General features: G+C 46.7%; 1 protein-coding gene across 2 annotated transcripts in view; it reads left to right on the top strand.

The window, feature by feature from the left end:
- Positions 1-19699, top strand: part of PDE9A (phosphodiesterase 9A) — a 99480-nt gene that overhangs the window by 54234 nt on the left and 25547 nt on the right. For both annotated transcript variants that reach the window (XM_061192834.1, XM_061192833.1), the window contains exons 5-6: positions 13358-13412; positions 14309-14379. In XM_061192834.1, coding sequence (XP_061048817.1) covers positions 13358-13412; positions 14309-14379 — 126 coding nt within the window. The remainder of the gene's footprint in view (positions 1-13357; positions 13413-14308; positions 14380-19699) is intronic.

Raw genomic sequence — 19699 nt, 5'->3', positions numbered from 1 at the left:
TTTCTTCTTAGTGCTGATTTATTCCTTCCCCTATTGAAGGATGTCTTGGGTGCTTCAAAGTTTTGGCAGTTATGAACAGAGCTGCTATAAACATTTGTGGGAAGGTTTTGTGTGGACATAACTTTTCAGCTCCTTTGGGTAACTACCCAGGAGTGCAATTGCTGAATCGTACATTTAATTTTGTAAGAAACCACCAAACTGGGACTTCCCTGGTGGTCCAGTGGTAAAGAAGCCGCCTTCCAATGCAGGGGACACGGGTTCGATCCCTGGTCGGGGAACTAAGATCCCACATGCTGCGGGACAACTAAGCCCACGCACCACAACTACTGAGCTCACGCACCTCAACTAGAGAGCCTGCGTGCTGCAAACTACAGAGCCCACGCGCTCTGGAGCCCCCATGCCACAACTAGAGAAGAGAAAACCCACACGCCACAACTAGAGAGAAGCCCATGCACCGCAACGAAAGATCATTTGTGCCGCAACCAAGACCCAATGCAACCTAAATAAATAAATAAATAAATATTTTTAAAATGTTTTAAAAAGAAAAAAAGAAACCACCAAAATACCTTCCAAAGTGGCTGCACCATTCTGCGTTCCCACCAGCAGTGAATGAGAGTTCCTGTTGCTCCACATCCTCACCAGCATTTGGTGTTGTCAGTGTTTTGGTTTTTTGCCATACTAATAGGTGTGGAGTGGTATCTCATTATGGTTTCAATTTGCAATTCGCTAACGATATTCAGCATCTTTTCATGTTTACTTGACATCTGTATTTTTTTTTCTCAAAGTGTCTTTTCAGATCTTTGCCCATTTTTAAATCATCCTTAACTTTTTAGCTTAGTTAAAATTAATATTGTACCACTTCACATAAAAAGTAAGGACTTTGCAACAGTAAAATTCCTCCCCACAACCTTTGAGCTATTGCTGCAATACACTTTACATCTATGCTTCACACTGAATGTTTGCGTCCCCCCCCCCACCAAAATTCACATGCTGAGATCCTAACCGCCAATGTGATGGCATTTGGAGGTGGGGCCTTTGAATGGTGAGTAGGTCATGAGAGCAGATCCTTCATGAATGGGATTAGTGCCCTAATAAAAGAGACCCCAGAGAGCTCCCTCGCTCATTCTGCCCTGTGAAGACACTGAAAAGATGGCCATCTGTGTACCAGCAGTGGGCTCTCACCAGACCCCGAATCTGCTGGCGCTTTGATCTTGGACGTCCGGCCTCCAGAATTGTGAGAAGTAAATTTCTGTTGTTTACAAGCCACCGAGTCTCTGGTAGTCTCTTAGAGCAGGCAGAGCAACTAAGATCATCTACACCCAGTATAAACTCCATAATACAGTATTAAGATTTTTACTTTAAACAGCCAGCTGTCTTTTGAAGAAATAATGAAAAGAAACTTAAAGATAAATTTTTTGTAGTTACCTACCTATTTGCCATCTCTGGTGCTTTTATTTTTTTCCTGTAGATTCCAACTCCTGAGTGGTGTTATAGCCCTTTTTCTTTTTTCTCAGCATCTCTTAAAGCGCAGAACAGCTCGTGACTAATTCCCTCAGCTGTTGCTTCTCTGAACATGTCTCTGTTTGCCCTCGTTTGGAAACATATTTCAGGGTGTAGAATGCTGCATTTAGAGCTTTGTTTTTGTTTTTAAAAGAGGTCTAAAGATGTCCTTTTTTTTTTTTTCCTCGCTTCCATTGTTTCTGCTGAGAAGTCAGCTTTTATGGTCTCATTCCCCTGCAAATGAATCATTTCATTATGAATCATATCATTCCCTTTTTTCCCTCTGGATGCTTTCAAGGTGTTTTTCCTTTATCTCTGGGCTTCAGCACTTTGACCATGTCGTGCCCTGATTTTCTTTTTGTTTATCCTGCTTGGTGTCCTTTGTTGAGCTTCCATGGTATATAAATGTGTTTTCATCAAATTTGTAAAACTTTCCACTGTTATTTCACTAAGTGTATTTTATGCACCATTCTCACCCCTTTCCTTCTGAGACTAATTACATGCATGTTAGAAAGTTTGCTCTTATCCCTCGTGTGACTGGCTCTGTTATTTTTTTAACCGTTTTTTCTTTTTGCTCTTCAGATTGGAGAATTCCTAATGATCTGTCCTCAATTCCCCGACTCTGCTGCTAACTCCAAACTGCTATAAACCCATCTGTGAATTTTTTGTTTCAGATACATTTTTTAATTCAACAATTTCATTCTGTTCTTATTCGTGGATTCCTCTTTTAAGATCCCCTGTCTGTTTACTACTTACTAACATCTTTTTTCTTTAGTTTTTGGATGTACTTATGTTTGCCACATAAAAGGCAATTATAAGGACGTGCTCATTTCAACTTCTGTGTCATCTGGGTTTTTTTGTTTTTAGTTTATCTTGTGCAGCCTCTGCAATCGTGCAACGTTAACGTCCACAGATGGTTCTCAAAAAGGGTTCAGTCTCTTAATAGAGCTTTACAGGAGCCCTCCTGTCGTGTGAACCACCTTCGATCATCTTATTGGATCGGAGTTGATCCTGACAGAATTCTCCCTGACACCGGTCTTCTGGGGTCATGTGACACACCATCAAAGCCCAGACGCAATGAACTTGATAATGAACTTGACTCCCTTGGGTTTCACCGTAATTAAACGTTCCCACAGAGTGTCCCCTCACTGAGACATTCAAGGTTATCACATAATGGGCAAAGTCCCTCCAGCTTGTACAGTCAATCAGCTGCTAGTTCTCGAATTCAGATTCCTCTGAGGGCATCCTCAAGAGAATGTCACGCCCGTGGCCTCCTCCCTGAAAAGTCCACCCCCCGACCACACCATGGAGGAGGGGTGGCTCTCAGGGAGGAGGCCAGAGTGCAGAATATCTTTGCCCCCTGGGCTCAGTGCGACACTGCCCATCTTTGCAGTCCTACGTGGGAACATGCCTGGGGGGGGCAAGGTGGGTTTGGCCAGGTCGTGTTGTGGCTTTCTCTCTGCAGCCACTTCGAGCTCGTACGAGGCTTACATGATCAACATGGGCAAACCACTCAGAACAGTGCCTGGAACCTAGAAAGTGCTCCATAAAGATTGTTTTGGTTGTTGCTATCCATATAACAATAAAGAAAAATTGCATTGCTAGCTGTCCCAGAAGCTTCTCCCTCCAAGGCATTTTTCTCAAAACTAAGCCTAAGCGGAGAGGAGGGCATAGGGAGGAATTGTATCCAACATCTGAGATCAAACTCAACTATGCAGAGTACAAATCCCAGCTCCAAAAGCGAAAGGGGAAAAAAAAACAATCCAATCCCTGCCGCAGAGGTCTGGCGAGTCTGCAGTGATCCTGCGAGGACTCGGCCGAGACAGTTACGAGACATTCTCCAAATGTCAGATGTGGTCGCCAGGACCCTTTGGTCCACTTTGCTTTCTTTGTCACATCTGAATGGCTAACAGGAGGCGAAAGCATCTAGTCAAAGTCACACCGTGAGTCACCTGGGATGTCCCTTTGGCCGCTGATAAACAAGGGTGATTTCTCGACAGGACAGACCGTGGAAAGGGCACCTGTTCCTTTAAGGAGCGAGGCCAGGTCACTGTTAATCATATCATTTTATTGTGCTCCTGGGTTGTAAAGGAAACCTCCCCCTTCTGCACGTCTACTTTATGACATCCATAAACAGTGAATTGCCGATGACTGTGCCCAGGGCTGGAACATCCTTTCTGGCTGGAGGGGCCAGGAGAGCAAAAGTGGGGCAGAGGTGAGTTCCCCTGCTTCTTTCCTGGAGAGGGGCAGTGCCACCTCCCAGAAGGAGGGGCAGGAGGGGACAGAGAGGGAGTCCCCTCTAGGCCCTTCCTACACACAGTCCTGGAAATAAACACACCCCCAATCTTCAGGGCCTTGGGGTGTCTCTTTGGGCCAAGTAATGGGGGTGATTTTCCCTAATGCAAAGCAGAACACCCCTTTCTGAAGGGATATCCATGTTTTTTTTAAAAAAAAAAAAGCTTTGGGAGGGTGTCTGTTAAGTATGTATTTTTTGAAGGATGCTCAGGGCTTCAGGTGAGGTAGATGAGGTCGGACAGCTCACACATCATATTAACAGCATGGAGACACAATAGCAATATTGTGCAACAGTTGCAGACGTATCAGGAGAGATTGGGACCTACCGTGGACTCCAGGCAGTCCACTCATCGCACCACTGGGGGTTGGGGTTCAGGTGCCCATGCCGGTGTCCCCTCCCTGCATGCACAGGTGTGGAGCCAGCATATTACTAGGGCTGTGTTTGCTTCCATTTGCACCGGGGGAGGAAGGTACGTGTGCTAACCAGCTCAGGTGTACAGAGGATGGAGGAATGGCCATGGCTGTCATTGTTTTGTCCAGCACGGGGTGGGAAGAGATATGCCCATCAGCTGGCTGGCCTAGCCAATCAGGGCATCACCTTCAAGCTGACCTTTAGGAATGAGAGGGTTGGGCTGTCCTGTCGATCAGTTAAACCAGATTTTTATGTCATTCTGTGCTGCAGAGACTCAGGATTTATCTGAAACAAGTAAACAATTCCTGGAAGGGCTGGGAGAGGTGGAGGCGGGTTCCTCGAAGCGTCTGCAGCAGGCCAGCGTGGAGTCGGGCAACAGTCTCTGGCATCGGGGAAGGGCAGGACGGGGGTGAGGGGGTAGATGCTGTCCTGGCCACTCATGGGGACAGCTGGCGAAACACCGCGGGGGAGGGTGCCTGTCCTGCCAGCCCACGGGTGGAATCCTGCCCACAAACCCCAGTAGGCAGCTCTGCACCCATCTCCACAGGGTGGGCTGCTCCAGACCCCTCGGTTCTGTTCCAGGGGAAGGTCCTGGGGCCACCCTGGTGCAGATCCGCGGCCAGAAGCTGGACTGATCTGGCAGCATCCTTAAAACAGGACTCAGATTCTGCCAGACTCCAAGATTGTCCTGGAACTAAATTAAACTCTTCTGTAATGTGTAGGAGACCCTGCCAGCCCCAGCATTTACCCATCGGGGCCCGTCACCTGAGAGGCCAGCCAGATAAGGCCGCCAGAATATCTAGGCTAGGCCCATCCAGGTGGAAGCAGGGAAAAAGCAGCCCAGACCTGAAGAGGCTGATGATAAGCCTGCAGAGACCTCTGTGCTTACGACTGACCATTTGGCCTTTATTAAATCTTTTGCTTTTATGAAAGCTGTGGGTGCCTCGGAGTAAATCACGGTGAGCTTGGAGCAGTGTCCTGGAAGTTCGCTAGCGTGTCCTAGGTTCAGGGACACTTCTGATGGTACGTTAGCTGTTCTCATGGAGCGGAGTTTTCTCTGGAGAGCACGTGAGTCACCCATAACTCTGGGCTGGCTCCCCCTCAGCCTCCATCCTGTGGACCAGCAATCATTCTGCTGACTCCCATTCTTTCAATCGTACTTCCTCTCTCCCAATTTTCTCAAAAACTTTGAGATCCAGAGAGACCCCAAAGACCCAATCATGTCCAACCCTGAATTGCCAGCATCCCTGGCTGTGGCTGGTTACTCTTAAAGCTATTTTAAAATTTGCAAAGCAAAAACATTTGAATATGCTTTGATTTTTAAAATTCGATATATGCCACGTAGCATCTAGGAGATAGATGGGTTTCCCACATGCTGTCAGACTTTTCTGATAGGGTGTGGTTTGGCCACCAAGCTTGGGCATGACTAATATTTGTGACTGAAAACTGCTTGTTGCCCCCAGATCCAGGGGTTTAGGGCTATCTGAGGCTTCTAGGGGAATGAAGAGCACCTTCGGGACAGCGCAGGAAGGATGCAGCTGCTTCTCAGCCTGGACCTGGTCCCCCCAGAGGTCTGCCTGTCACCCCAGGGACAGTGCACATACCAGGGAAGACACTCAAAGCAAGAGAAGGTGTCAGAGAGCCTGCGGCTGCCAGCGACCCTTAGTGATGTAATAACAACACCTGTGGGTGTCAGGGACCCTTAGTGATGTAATAACAACACCTGCGGCTGCCGGCGGCCCTTAGTGATGTAATAACAACACCTGCGGCTGCCGGCGACCCTTAGTGATGTAATAACATCTGTGATGTAGTAACAACAGCTATGGCTGTTGGCAACCCTTAGTGATGTAATAACAACACCTGTGTCTGTTGGTGACCCGTAGTGATGTAATAACAACACCTGTGTCTGTTGGTGACCCGTAGTGATGTAATAACAACACCTGTGTGTGTCAGGGACCCTTAGTGATGTAATGACATCTGTGATGTAATAACAGCTATGGCTGTTGGCAACCCTTAGTGATGTAATAACAACACCTGTGGGTGTCAGGGACCCATAGTGATATAATAACAACACCTGTGGGTGTCAGGGACCCTTAGTGATGTAATAACATCTGTGATGTAATAACAACAGCTATGGTTGTTGGCAACCCTTAGTGATGTAATAACAACACCTGTGGGTGTCAGGGACCCATAGTGATGTAATAACAACACCTGTGGGTGTCAGGGACCCTTAATGATGTAATAACAACACCTGTGGATGTCAGGGACGCTTAGTGATGTAATAACAACACCTGTGGGTGTCAGGGACCCGTAGTGATGTAATAACAACACCTGTGGGTGTCAGGGACCCGTAGTGATGTAATAACAACACCTGTGGGTGTCAGGGACCCGTAGTGATGTAATAACACTTGCAACGTAATAGCAGCAGCAACAGCCAACATAGGAGCGCTCACCACGGGCTAGGCACTGTCCTGAGTACTTTACACACATCAAGTCAATTAATTTTAAATTCGGAACTCCCCTGGGAGGAAACAGTGGCCCGAGGCAGGAATGCCAGTGCTCTGGGGTGCAGGGGGTGGGGGGGTGGCGGGAGGCACCCACTTCCTGATCAGGCTCTGTTTATGGTTGTGTGGGTGTGGTTGGCCTTTCGCCTAGAGGCATTTTTTCGCTCTTTTCCCCTTGCAAAAGAATGCAGGTTGCGCAGCATCTGAAGAGGCGGCTCAGGGCGAAATCACACACACGGCAGCTGCCAGCTCACCTCTGTGCCTGTGCCCTTTCGGAGGACATCAGATTTGTTGTCACGGGTGGCACATGGGCTGAGGTGTAGCTATTACGTGGACCGGAATACCAGTGTCCACGCCTTGGACTGAGCTGGGAGCAGGAAGGTTATGGGATGAGGTAGCGAGAAGCGTTATTAACTGCTTGGGCTGGAAATTAAATTGCGGCATCAAAATCCTATAATGCTCAAAGGAGCCCACCTCAAAAGTCCAAGGGAAAATTCCCCTTTAACTTTTTCTTTCCATTCTATCTATTAAATTTTTTATTAAACCGTTTAAAATGATTATAGAGTCACATACAGTTGTAAGAAAAAAGGCAGAGAGACCCAGGCACCCTTTACCCTTTTTCCCCCAGTGGTAACATCTTTCAAACTGTAGTAAGATATCACCCCCGGGCTGTTGACACTGATGCAGTCCAGATACAGAGCATTCCATCCCCCCAACGCTGAGCCCTCCTTTTATAGCCTCCCCCAGATCCCTCCCTTCTATTCCCCACCCCTCCTTAACCCCTGGCACTCGCTAATCTGTTCTCCATCTCTATATACTTTTGTCATTTCAGGAATGTTCTATAAATGCATTCATCCAGTGGGTGAGTTTTGGGATTGACTTTCTTCACTCAGCATAATTCTCTGGAAATGCATCCAGGTTGTTACGTGTATCACAAGTTCAATCCTTTTTATTACTGGGTAATATTTCATGGTGTGGCCGGAATACAGTCTGTTTATCCATTCATCTATTGAAGGGCATCTGGGTTGTTTCTGGTTTGGGGCAATTAAAAATAAAAGCTGCTCTGAACATCGTGTACCAGCTTCTGTGTGAACGTAGCTTGTCATTCTCTGCCCCAGAGGGCAATTGCTAGGTCATACATACAGTAGTTACATATTTAGTTTTTTAAGGAATTGCCAAACCATTTTCCAGAATAGCTGTACCGTTTTACATTCCCACCAGCAATGTGTGAGTAATCCAGTTTCTCCACATCTTTTCCAGCATTTGGGGTTGTCACTTTTTTTTATTTTAGCTTTTTTGATAAGTGTGCAGTGATATTTCAGTGTGGTTCTAATTTGCATTTCCCAATGACTCATGTAGCTCAGTATCTTGTCATGTGCTTGTCATCCATCTATATATTCTCTTCAGTAAAATGTCTGCTCGTGTGTCCTGCCCATTTTCAAATTGGGTTGTTCTGTTTTTCACTGTTGAGTTGTGACAGTTCTTTTCATCATCTATATTCAAGTCTTTGTCAGATACGTGGTTTGCAAATATCTTTTTCCCAGACTGTAGCTTTTCATCCTCTTAACAGGATTTTTCTCAGAGGAAAAGTTTTACTTTTGATGAAGCCCAGTTTATCAATTTTCCCTTTTATGGATTGTGTTTTTGGTGTGAAGTCTGAGAACTCTCTGCCTAGCCCAAGAACCTGAACATTTTCCCCTATTTTTTTTCCTAAAAGTTTTATAGTTTTCTATTTTACATCCAGGGTCCCCTTTGCATTAATTTTTATATAAACAGTGAGGTTTAATTCGAGGCTTATTTTTCTGCCTGTGAAAGTTCAATTGCTCCAGCCCCATTCACTGGAAAAACAATCTTTCCACCATTGAATTGCTTTTGCTCATTGGTCAAGCATCAGTTGGGCGTATTTGTGTGGGTATCATTCTGGGTCCTCTGTTCTGTTATCTGTGTCTAACATTCCACAAATGTCACAGTCTTGATTATTAGCTATGTAATAGGTCTTAAAATCAGATAGACTGATTTGTCCCATTTTATCTTCTTTTTCAAGATTGTTTTAGCTATCCTAGTTCCTTTGCATTTTCATGGGAATGTTAGAATAATCTTGTCTATTTCTACAAAAAATCTTGATGGGGTTTTGATAGGAATTGTGCTAAATCTATATATTAATCTGGGGAGAAGTGACATCTTTACTATGTTGAGTCTTTCAAACCATGAAAATGGTAGGTCTCACCATTTATACATCTTTTTTTATTTCTTTCAGCACACAGCTTCCGCATATGCTTTGTTATATTTACACTTAAGTTGTTTGAGCTTTTCTAAGTGTTTGTAAATGGTGTTGTGATTTTAATTTCAGTGTCTCCATGGTCATTGCTAGTATATAATCAATTTTGTATATTTATCTTGTATCCTGTGACCTTGCTGAACTCACTTATCAGTTTTACTTTTATATTTTGCTGAATTCTAATTGCTAATATTTTGTTAAGGATTTTTGCATCCACATTAATGAGAGATATTGATTTGTAGTTTTCTTTTTTTGTTGTCTTTGTTGGATTTGGTATCAGGTTAATACTAGCTTCATAAAATGAGTCGGGATGTGTACCCTCCTCTTCTGTTTCCTAGAAGAAATTGTTCAGAATTGTATTACCTCTTCTTTAAATGTTTGGTAGAATTCTCCAGTGAAACCATTTGCACCTGGAATTTCCGTGGGGGGAGTTTTTAAATTAGAAATTCAGTTTCCTTAATAGATACAGACTGTTCAAATTACCTATTTCATATTGGATAAGTGTAGTAGTTCATACTTTTCTAGGAATTGGTCCATTTTCATCTAGGATGTCAAAGTTATGTGTTTAGAGTTGTTTGTAGTGTTCCCTTGTTGTCCTATTGATGTCTGCAGGGTCTGTAGTGCTATCCCCCCTTTCATTCCAAATATTGGTGATCTGTGTCTTCTCTCTGTGTTTCTTAGTCTTGCCAGGGATTTGTCACTTTATTGATATTTTTAAATAACCAGCCCTTTGTTTCATTGATTTTCTGCTTGTTTTTCTGTTTTCTATTTCATAGATTTCTGCTTTTTATTATCTCCTTCCTTCTGCTATTGTTTTAGGTTTATTTTGCTCTTCTTTTTCTAGGTTCTTAGATGATTGTGTTGAGGGTTTTCCTCTCTGCTAATGCAAGCATGTAGTGCTATAAATATTCCTCTCAGCACTGCTTTAGTTGTGTCCCACAGCTAAATTTTGATGTGTTGTATTTTCATTTTCATTCAGTTCCATGTCTGTTTTTATATCCCTTGAGACTTCCTCTTTGACCCATGTATTACTTAGAAGTGTGTTGTTTAGCTTCACAGTGTTTGGAGATTTTCCTGCTATCTTTCTGTTACTGATTTCTAGTTTGATTCTCTTAAAGGTCAGAGACCATACTCTATATGGTTGCAGTTCCTTTAAATTTGTTGCGGGTTTATGTGTGTCTGTGGACAGCATATGGTCTATTTTGGTATACGCTTCATAGGCACCTGAAAAGAATGTGTGTTCTGCAGTCGTTGACAGACTTTTTTTTTTAACATATTTTTATTTAAATTTATTTATTTATTAATTTATTTATTTTTGGCTGCATTAGGTCTTCATTGCTGCGCGCGGGCTTTTCTCTAGTTGCGGCGAGCAGGGCCTGCTCTTCGTTGCAGTGCGCAGGCTTCTCATTACAGTGGCTTCTCTTGTTGTGGAGCACGGGCTCTAGGTGTGCGGGCTTCAGTAGTTGTGGCACGTGGGCTCAGTAGTTGTGGCTTGCAGGCTCTAGAGCGCAGGCTCAGTAGTTGTGGCGCACGGGCTTAGTTGCTCCGTGGCATGTGGGATCTTCCCGGACCAGGGCTCGAACCTGTGTCTCCTGCATTGGCAGGCGGATTCTTAACCACTGCGCCACCAGGGAAGCCCCCGTTGATAGACTTTTAAATATATCTCAAGACTTTGAGACAGATCACTAACTCTTGAAGGTTATGTGATACATTACTTTTTTAAACTTATAAAAATTTATTTATATATTTTTTATTGGAGTATAGTTGCTTTACAATGCTGTTACTTTCTGCTGTACAACAAAGTGAATCAGCTATATGTATACCTATATCCGCACCCTCTTGGACCTCCCTCCCCTCCTCCCCCCATCCCACCCATCTAGGTCATCACAGAGCACCAAGCTGAGCTCGCTGTGCTATACAGCAGGTTCCCACTGGCTATCTATTTAACACATGGTAGTGTATTTATGTCAATCCTAATCTCCCAATTCAGCCCACCCTCCACTTCCCCCATCCGTGTCCACATGTCCGTTCTCTACATCTACGTCTCTATTCCTGCCCCGTAAATAGGTTCATCTGTACCATTTTTCTAGATTCCACATATATGTGTTAATATACGATGTTTGTTTTTCTCTTCTGACTTATTTCATTCTGTATGACAGACTCTAGGCCCATCCACATCTCTACAAATGACCCAATTCCATTCCTTTTTATGGCCAAGTAATATTCCATTGTATATATGGAATATATATACATCTTCTTTATCCATTCATCTGTTGATGGACACTTAGGTTACTTCCATGTCCTGGCTATTGTAAATAGTGCTGCAGTGAACATTGGGGTGCATGTGTCTTTTTGAATTACGGTTTTCTCAGGGTATATGCCCAGTAGTGGGCTTGCTGGGTCATATGGTAGTTCTATTTTTAGTGTTTTGAGGAACCTCCATACTGTTCTCCATAGTGGCTGTATCAATTTACATTCCCACCAACAGTGCAAGAGGGTTCCCTTTTCTCCACACCCTCCAGCATTTGTTTCTAGATTTTTTGATGATGACCATTCTGACCAGTGTGAGGTGATACCTCATTGTAGTTTTGATTTGCATTTCTCTAATAATTAGTGATGTTGAGCATCTTTTCCATGCCTCTTGGCCACCTGTATGTCTTCTTTGCTGAAATGTCTATTTAGGTGTTCTGCCTGTTTTTTGATTGGGTTGTTTGTTTTTTTGATTTTGAGCTGCATGAGCTGTTTGTATATTTTGGAGATTAATCCTTTGTCAGTTGCTTCATTTGCAAATGTTTTCTCCCATTCTGAGGGTTATCTTTTCGTCTTGTTTATGGTTTCCTTTGCTGTGCAAAAGATTTCAGAATAAGTGATCTAAAATCCTGCTGAGTTCACCGAGGAAGGCTGTGAAACCTTCTCTCTGGTGATTCTTGTCAGTGGAGTCACCATCTTTCTTCCCTGATAGGTGTGGGCCTCTCTGAAGGATAGAACTTGGATCAGCTCAACATATGGCTCAATGAAGTTTCCTGGCTGACATTTTTACTCTTATATTTCCAAGAGATACAGCAAGACATTGTTTCCCTTCTTCTCATCAAGTCATAGAATGCTAAAGCCAGAGGAAACCTTGGGTCATCTGGTCCACCCTTTCTGTTGGCAAGTGAAGGAATAAGGTCCAAGAGGTTAATTTAGATTAATTTTTAAAATACTTTTATGAAATTAACATATGTTTGTTATAGAAATGTATTAGATATAGAGAAACAAAAATAAGGAAAAAAGTGTATATATAATCTTACAACCAAAAAGCAACTACAATTATTATTTTGGAATGTATCCTCCCAAGTTTTCAGAAATGGGATCACACTGTACTACCATTTTTTTTTTCTTTAACAATAGACATGAACATTTTCCAAGGTGTTATTCCTAATAGCAGAATATGTTTCCACAGTACAGATATACCATCATTTATATGCTATAAGTGATGTGCATTTGATGGGCATATGGGCCGTTACAGTTTTCACTGTGTTAAATAACATTGTGATGAACATCTTTCTCCTAGAAACGAAGACACTAGATCATTTTTAGCTTTTCAGCCCTGTTGCCAAATTGGATTATCAAGGTTTTTTGTTTGTCTGGACAGGCTTGGTTTGGTTTTGACTTGCGTTGGTTTTAGAGTCAATATAGAAGATGACATGAGTTCAGGAGGAGGCCTTGTTTAGGTCCCCAGCATTTCAGGGCGTGAACTAAATGGCCATCTGGATCCAGGAGGAGAACCCTCCCTTCCTCAGAGGGTGGAGTTGCTGGAACAGTGCCGTGCAGTCTACACCTTCCTATGAGGCATCCCGCCTTGGGCCCGGTCAGGAAACAGGAAAACAGGCAGGTTATATTCAGCCTGGGACCTGAACCTTGTAAAACCAGCCACCCAGCCCGGTTTTATGTGCCAGGCAACAAAGGGACGAACTTGCTCACCCCGCCTGCTTCCTCTCCCTGGGCCCTGCCGTGAGAGCACTGTTTGCACTCAACATATGCCTTGAACTCGCTTTGTCATGCTAATCGCCCCTGTAAGATGGGCCAGGGCACCACATGAAAGTGTCCCAGTCCTGCCTGCTCTTTATGGCTGGTGCTGAGCGGGGGAGGACCTCAGCCCCACTCACGCTGCCCAGGCACCGCTGAGAGCAGTCCAGGAGGGAAAGAGCATCTGCAGGGGGACAGGAAATCCCAGGCCCAGGAGAGGCCCTGCTGCTGAGAGGCAGCCAGAGCATCCCTCCAGGTACCCGGGCGGCGCCCTGGCATGGCGTTGGCGCCACGTGCGGGTTCAGCCCATGGTCCGCACAGCGTGCCCTTTTCCATCAGTCTTTCTTTCTTCGTCTGCAGAGAAAGAAGAATTGATCCAGAGCGTGCTGACCCAGGTGGCAGAGCAGTTCTCAAGGTACAGAATCTTCTAGATACGTCATCTCCAGACCTGGGTGCTTTTTCTCTTCATGGCTGGGGTGGGCCACTTGCTCTGAGGCTGTCTTGGCCGGCAGGCTCTGATACATCACTTGACCCCAGAAGCTGCGTCCCCAGTGGAATCCTTTGGGGACTTACGTACCTAAGCCAGCTTGGATGGGGTCCAGGAAACGCTCGCCAGGTGCCACAGACCATGTCAAGCGGGTGTTTTCAGAACGAGAGCCCGTGTTGCTGGTAATTTTCCCAGCTGGCTCTTCTGGGGCTAGGACTTCAACCTACAAGAACTGACAGCTCTCACAGAGATCCTGTGTAGCTGTGCGGCTTCCTCTCCATTCTGAGTTATCCTGCCGGTTCTGGGTCAGTGCTTTCCATTTCTCAGTTACCTCGCCGTGGCACCTTACTGCCCGAGGGTAGTTAAAATGGGGAAAGGCCGTAGGGTATTTTCTTAAAGCCCAAGAGTTGTTGAACTGAATGGGTTGGAGCCCGGAGAAGGGCGCGTCAGGTCCCCTGAGGTGGTCTGTGCCCAGCAGGGCAGGGTGTGGGGCTGGACCATGCCCGCTGTGAGCAGAGGACCCGGTCCTCCCTGGAGAGCATCTGCTCACTGCCCATGTATGGGGAAGTAAGCATACCTGCTCTACATTCCCATCTTGGAAAATACACCTTTGAGATAATTCAAGGGTGTGTCTTTTTCCTCCTCCCCCTCACCGCCCCCCCCAACTCCCGTGAGTTCCTTAAAAGCAACTCCTCTGTTCGAGCTCCTCACCAGCCCACCTGTAGGCCTCACTACGGCAGGGAGTCAGCAGATGTTGGCTGAACCCATCTTAACTTGGAGAATTTGATGAGTTATGTTGTTTTGTTTTGTTTTTTCCTTCCTAGAGCATTTAAAATCAATGAACTGAAAGCTGAAGTTGCACATCACTTGGCAGTGCTAGAGAAGCGCGTTGAATGTGAGTGGCATGTTGATTCCCTTTCGCTGATTTGTCTTTTAACCTCTGTTTAACGTAACCACTTAAAACCGTGGCACTTGGTGATGGCAACGGAGGTGAGGCTGACAGCAAATGTCTTTTCTTTGGGAAATGCACGAAACTTACCTCTGAAGTTAACAAGGGCTAGAACAGTAATGAATCTTAAGTGTTTTATTTCTATTTTAAAAGTAACTCAGTAACATGTGACGTGTTATAAGTGTCATCTTATAAGTATGCAGTAACTTGCAACATGGTACTTATCATCGTAGCACAACCCCTGGGATAGGGTCTCTTCAGTGCAGGAGAGCACAGAACGAAACCGTGAGCCCCCCAGATGTAACCCCCTCCAGAGAAGAACTTCTGCAGAATAACTTGTGTGTCTTTTTACATAAATGAGAATGCACCGACCCATACTCTGTGGTTTCACAATTTTGGGGGAGGATGTCTACTAAATCATTACCGAGTCTTGATTCAGTGACCAAATAGCTGAAACTCTGGGAGGAAAACAGCTTCCAGTCACTCACCCTTTGTGTTCCCATCCATCAAATAAGGAACAAAGCTTGAATTCCACGTGACCCGCAATTCCCCATTCAATGCACAACGGGAAGGCTCTTTGTCAGTGTCAAGGCCAAGGTTAATGGCTCATGGTCACCACATTTACTGACTTCCGGAATGAGTAAACAAACTCCAAACCTGAGGCCATCAGGGTCGTGGCATCACAGACTCTACCTGGCTGACTCACTGAATGTCACTTTTCATATCTTGTATGAATTGCTTGGATTTTTTCCAAGAAAAAAAATTCAGGATCATGTCCAAAACCAATTCACCTAAATAACTTGAATCATGATTTATATACTTACCCTTTCCAAAGTATGGCAACATTTTTAAAATCTATTTGGTCGTATCACCCTGGGAGCTTTGTTTTTCTCCCCCAAAAATCATGGTACCCAGAAACTGCTGTGAACTTAGTTTTCTGGGAGTGGTGCTGATACTTTAAAAATAAAGGGGTTGGAATATAGCACATTGTTTCTGCTGGATGTTTTTTCAAAAGAGAGAGCTTCAAAATAAAGAAACTTTGGTTTGGATAAAAAAATAAAATCCATTTGGTCATTAGAGCTTTAGAACAGTTTTATTTTCCCCGTTGGTGATGAAGGAGCCACCAAGAGATTAAGTGACCTGCTCAAGTTCATTCAGCAAATTGGAAAAGTAAATAAAACTGGGACCAGCCCCGGGGTCCTGGCAGGGCTGCTCTCACCATCACCTTTCCCCGTGGGGGGGCCAGTGTCACAGCGGGGCGGGGAAGGCCTGAGGATGCAGGTTAGAAGGCAGCTGTGACAGCTGGCCTTGCGGCTACAGCCGCAAACACTGGTCATGGCTGCCCTGAGCAGAAAAGAGGTTTTGCCCTAAGGGATTGGGGGAGCTCCCCTGAGTGTCAGGAGGGCTCAGGACCAGGGCTCAGTAGCTCTGCAGGAGGAGCGATGACCCAAACCCCACGTAGAGCTGATGCTGTGAGGATGCCGATCTGGTGGATCTGAGCCCCAGATGTACAGTACCCCCCGGCACCCCTAGATCTGTGCTTGGACCCCCATAGCCCCTGTGGCCACTGCTGCATACATCAGGCTGCTTCTCTGTACACGAGCTACAGATCCAGAGTCTGGACAGAGCTGGATCAGGTGCCCACACCCTCGCTGCAAGCATGGCCAAAGAAAGCAAGTGTTAGTGTCCTGTGGCTCTCATGACAAAGCACCACAAACTGGGGCGCTTAAAACAACAGAAATGAATTCTCCCACTGTCTCGAGGCCAGAAGTCCGAGATCAAGGTGTTGGCAGGGTCAGTTCCTTCTGGAGGGGAATCTGTCCCAGGCCTGCTCCAGCTTCCAGGATGCCCACGGGCCTTGGCATATGGCCTCATCACTCCAGGCTGCCGCCGCCTGCACATGGTCTTCTCCCCTTGCATCTGCATTCAGGTCGTCCTTCTATCAGGACACCTGTCTGTGGATTTAGGGCCCACCCTCACCTAGAATGATCTCATCTTGAGATCCTTTTTCTAAACAAGGTCACACTCTCATTCTGGGGGTCAGGATGTGAGCCTGTCCTTTACAGGGGCACAGTTCAACCCACTGCCGTGAGCATTTGGGGTTTCCATCTTCTGCCATGGGCGGCAAGCTCAGCTTCCCACCAAGCCCCATAGAGTAGGGAGCTCTCTGGACGTGGGAAGGAGTTCAGCCAAAGAACACAAAAAACATTCACTGCCGGGTCACCACCTACAATCACAGAGATGAACAGTCATACAGTCCCCACCTGGAGAGCAGATGCCCGGGGGGTGGGGAAGGGTGGGGGGCGACAGGTGCCTCCTGCTTCGTCCTCCTCTTCTCCGGCTCCACTGACCACTTCCCCCCGCCCCACACGGAAGCCGGCTCCAGTGCCGCTGTTCCTTGGAAACAGGCAAGTTGAAGAGGCCATTAATTAATTCTCAGAACTCCTACAGAGAGCTGTGTCGACTTCAACTTGAGAGGCTTCCGGTATCTGGCCGAGGGGACAGCAATCAGGCCGAGAAGTGTTTTTATTTTGCCTTCAAGTGGCTTGTGGATTGAAGACCATTAAAGGATGGATCCCCGATGACCTTCTCCCCAGCATGTCCTTGCCCGGAATCCTCCAGAACTAGCTCGCATCTCCTCCTGGGGCTCTTGTGTAAATCAGATAATTCATGCACGTGCGCATAAATTACCTGGAGGATGGCATCACCCCTTCATCCCCCAGCTCAGGCTCACTGCACAGATCAAAATTACTAGTGTTTTTACTACTGGTATTAATTTCTAGCACCAGAGACCTGGGCACTGAAGGAGTGGGATGGAGAGAGCTTGGAGGTTAGGGTTAGGGTTCCAGGAGCTGCGGTCAGTTGGCCAGGTGTGGGCAACGGCCTCCCCCCATGGCCCACTTTGGTACCTCTCCCTGCATCAGCCCCCGGCCTCCCCACCTCCTCCTGGCTGCCCGCTGCCCACAGGAACGTGGCTCTGGGGGCCCACGCACCCCCGGAGGTGGCCCTCATCCTCCTTGAACTCCACCTGGCTTTGGGCGCATCCTTTCCTAGCGCTTGCGGCTGACCGCTCCCCGGGCTCCACCAGCCTCTGCATTAGCGCGAAGGTGGGCACGATCACCTCACCTGTGCTGAGCCCCGGGGGGTATGAGTTCCTGAGAGCCGCCCAGACACAGCAATCAGGGCCTCCCCCAAAGACATCGCAGGGACCTTGGAAATGGACAGGGGAGGCCTTTTGAGGACAGGGGTTCTGCAGCTGGACCTCTCCCGCAGGTCATTTGGGGAACTGGTCATCCCAGCCACTCAGAAGGTCAGCCCTGACCCTGCAGAGCTGCCAGAAGCAAGCCGGCCTGCACTGCCGGCCTGGGAAGGCTGCCGGGAATATGGCTGCCAGGCTGCTCCGCTGAGCCCGGCCAGATGTGGACACACACACACACACACACACACAGACACACACACACACATACACACACAGACACACACACGTAAACACACACACACGTAAACACAGAAACGTAGGCACATACACTCGCACACATACACGAACCCCCATGTACACACACGTAGAAACACACACACACACGCCACGCTCACGCACACACACACTTTGTCTGGTATGTGCGAGCTGTTAGGAGTGGTTCTCTGCTTCTTGAATTCAGAGGCACCAGCTAGAACTGCCCATCTGTAAACCACATTACATCGATTTGACTTGTTTTCAATGGAATTTCCTGCTCTTTTTTTTACCTTCTCAAGTGTATAATTCTTTGGAATCAAATGTAGATTTTGCCATAGCTCTTAATTCACCTTAAAAGCTTTCCTTCCTTTTCTACGAAATGTTTTCCTTCTCCAGGAGGCTGGGGTCTCGCTTCGGTGAGAAGCCATTTCCTAAACACAGGGCGTCCAGGGCCTCCCCTCACTTCCCGGCTGGAGATGGACCATCCAAGGGCGCCCCTCCCTCCCTTCCTTCCTTCCTTGTTCGCGGAAAGGGCCCAGGCACCCTGCAGTGGGCACAGGGCAGTCCTGCCCCTGTTCGGCCTTTGTCCCTGCTGGGGCCTGGCCCAGAACCTACAGACTAGAGAGCTGGCCCCATGGGGCAAAGTTTACAGCCAGGTCGTGCAAACAACCCAGAAGACTGAAACCAAAGCTTGCTTTTTTTGGTCACTGGGGAAATGTACTTTATGCAAATTCTTTACCAAAGTCCTTGGAGGAAGTGCTGAAATCCGAGGCTCTATTCCTACGTGGCTATAAACAACTTCCAAAGCTCTGCAGCCTAACTAGGGCCTCGCCTGCCCACAGCCGGCCTCTTAGGAGAGCCCAATGGGGCAGGGGGAGAAGCGAGTAGGACAGAGCTGCCTTCGTGACCTGACCGTGCCCGTGCTGTTACTCCTGCCAGCCGAGGCCCCATCCCCGAAGCCAGTGTCCCTCTTAGAAAATCATTCTTAAAGGTCCTCCAGGGTGGCCGTGACCTACAGAGACCCACAGAACCCCTTCTAAAGTCTGAGGGAACAGCAGTGCCCAGGCGGCACTCATGCTGCCAGTCAGCCTGGGGCTGCGGAGCCTCTGCTTTAGTTTGGGGTTCTGGTCCGTGCCCGCCTGTGTTTAAAGTTTGAGACTGACGAGTGGGAAGCTGACATCCGTCTCAACCCTGAGTCGTCCAGCTCGGACGGGCTTCTCCCTCCCCCAGGATCTTCCACAAGGCAGCCTGGTGTCCAGCAAGGCCTGGGAGCGGCAGCCCTGGGTCTGCTGGTGCCTGAATCCGCCGCACGCTCTCACTGCCTCCTGGCTTCCTCCCGGCGGTCTGGCTCTTTAATCCCGTGACGCATTGTTTTTCTCTTCCATTGATTAATGCACTTTTGCCATGTCATTATGCACTATCAATTTCCTTGGCAACCAGGCTCTATTTCATAAACATCATTGCGGTAAATTCAATCATTCCGTGTTGCCCAAAAGGCTTAATCTTAACATCACCCCCAGTAAATGGCCAAGGAACCTGATCTACATCAATTTCAATATCCACACAATCAAACATCAGGCAACCACCAAAAACCATGAGCTAGGAGGCAGCTGCTAACAGGAGCATCCTTGACTTGTTGATGATGGAGAAAAGCAAATGAGAAAACATGATCCCAATTCTGCCTTTTTTAAATTAAGAAAGATAAATAGATACTTAGATTGCATGGGGGCGGGAGAAAAATGCCTGCAAGGATACACACCAATATATACAATATTAAATGAGTTCTCTGGGCCAAAAGGATCATGGATAAAT

The sequence above is a fragment of the Eubalaena glacialis genome, chromosome 6 (assembly GCF_028564815.1).
Source record: "Eubalaena glacialis isolate mEubGla1 chromosome 6, mEubGla1.1.hap2.+ XY, whole genome shotgun sequence".
NCBI classification, from domain to species: domain Eukaryota; kingdom Metazoa; phylum Chordata; class Mammalia; order Artiodactyla; family Balaenidae; genus Eubalaena; species Eubalaena glacialis.
Note: the sequence above shows the minus strand (reverse complement) of the source record. Positions and strands in the feature narration are given on the sequence as shown.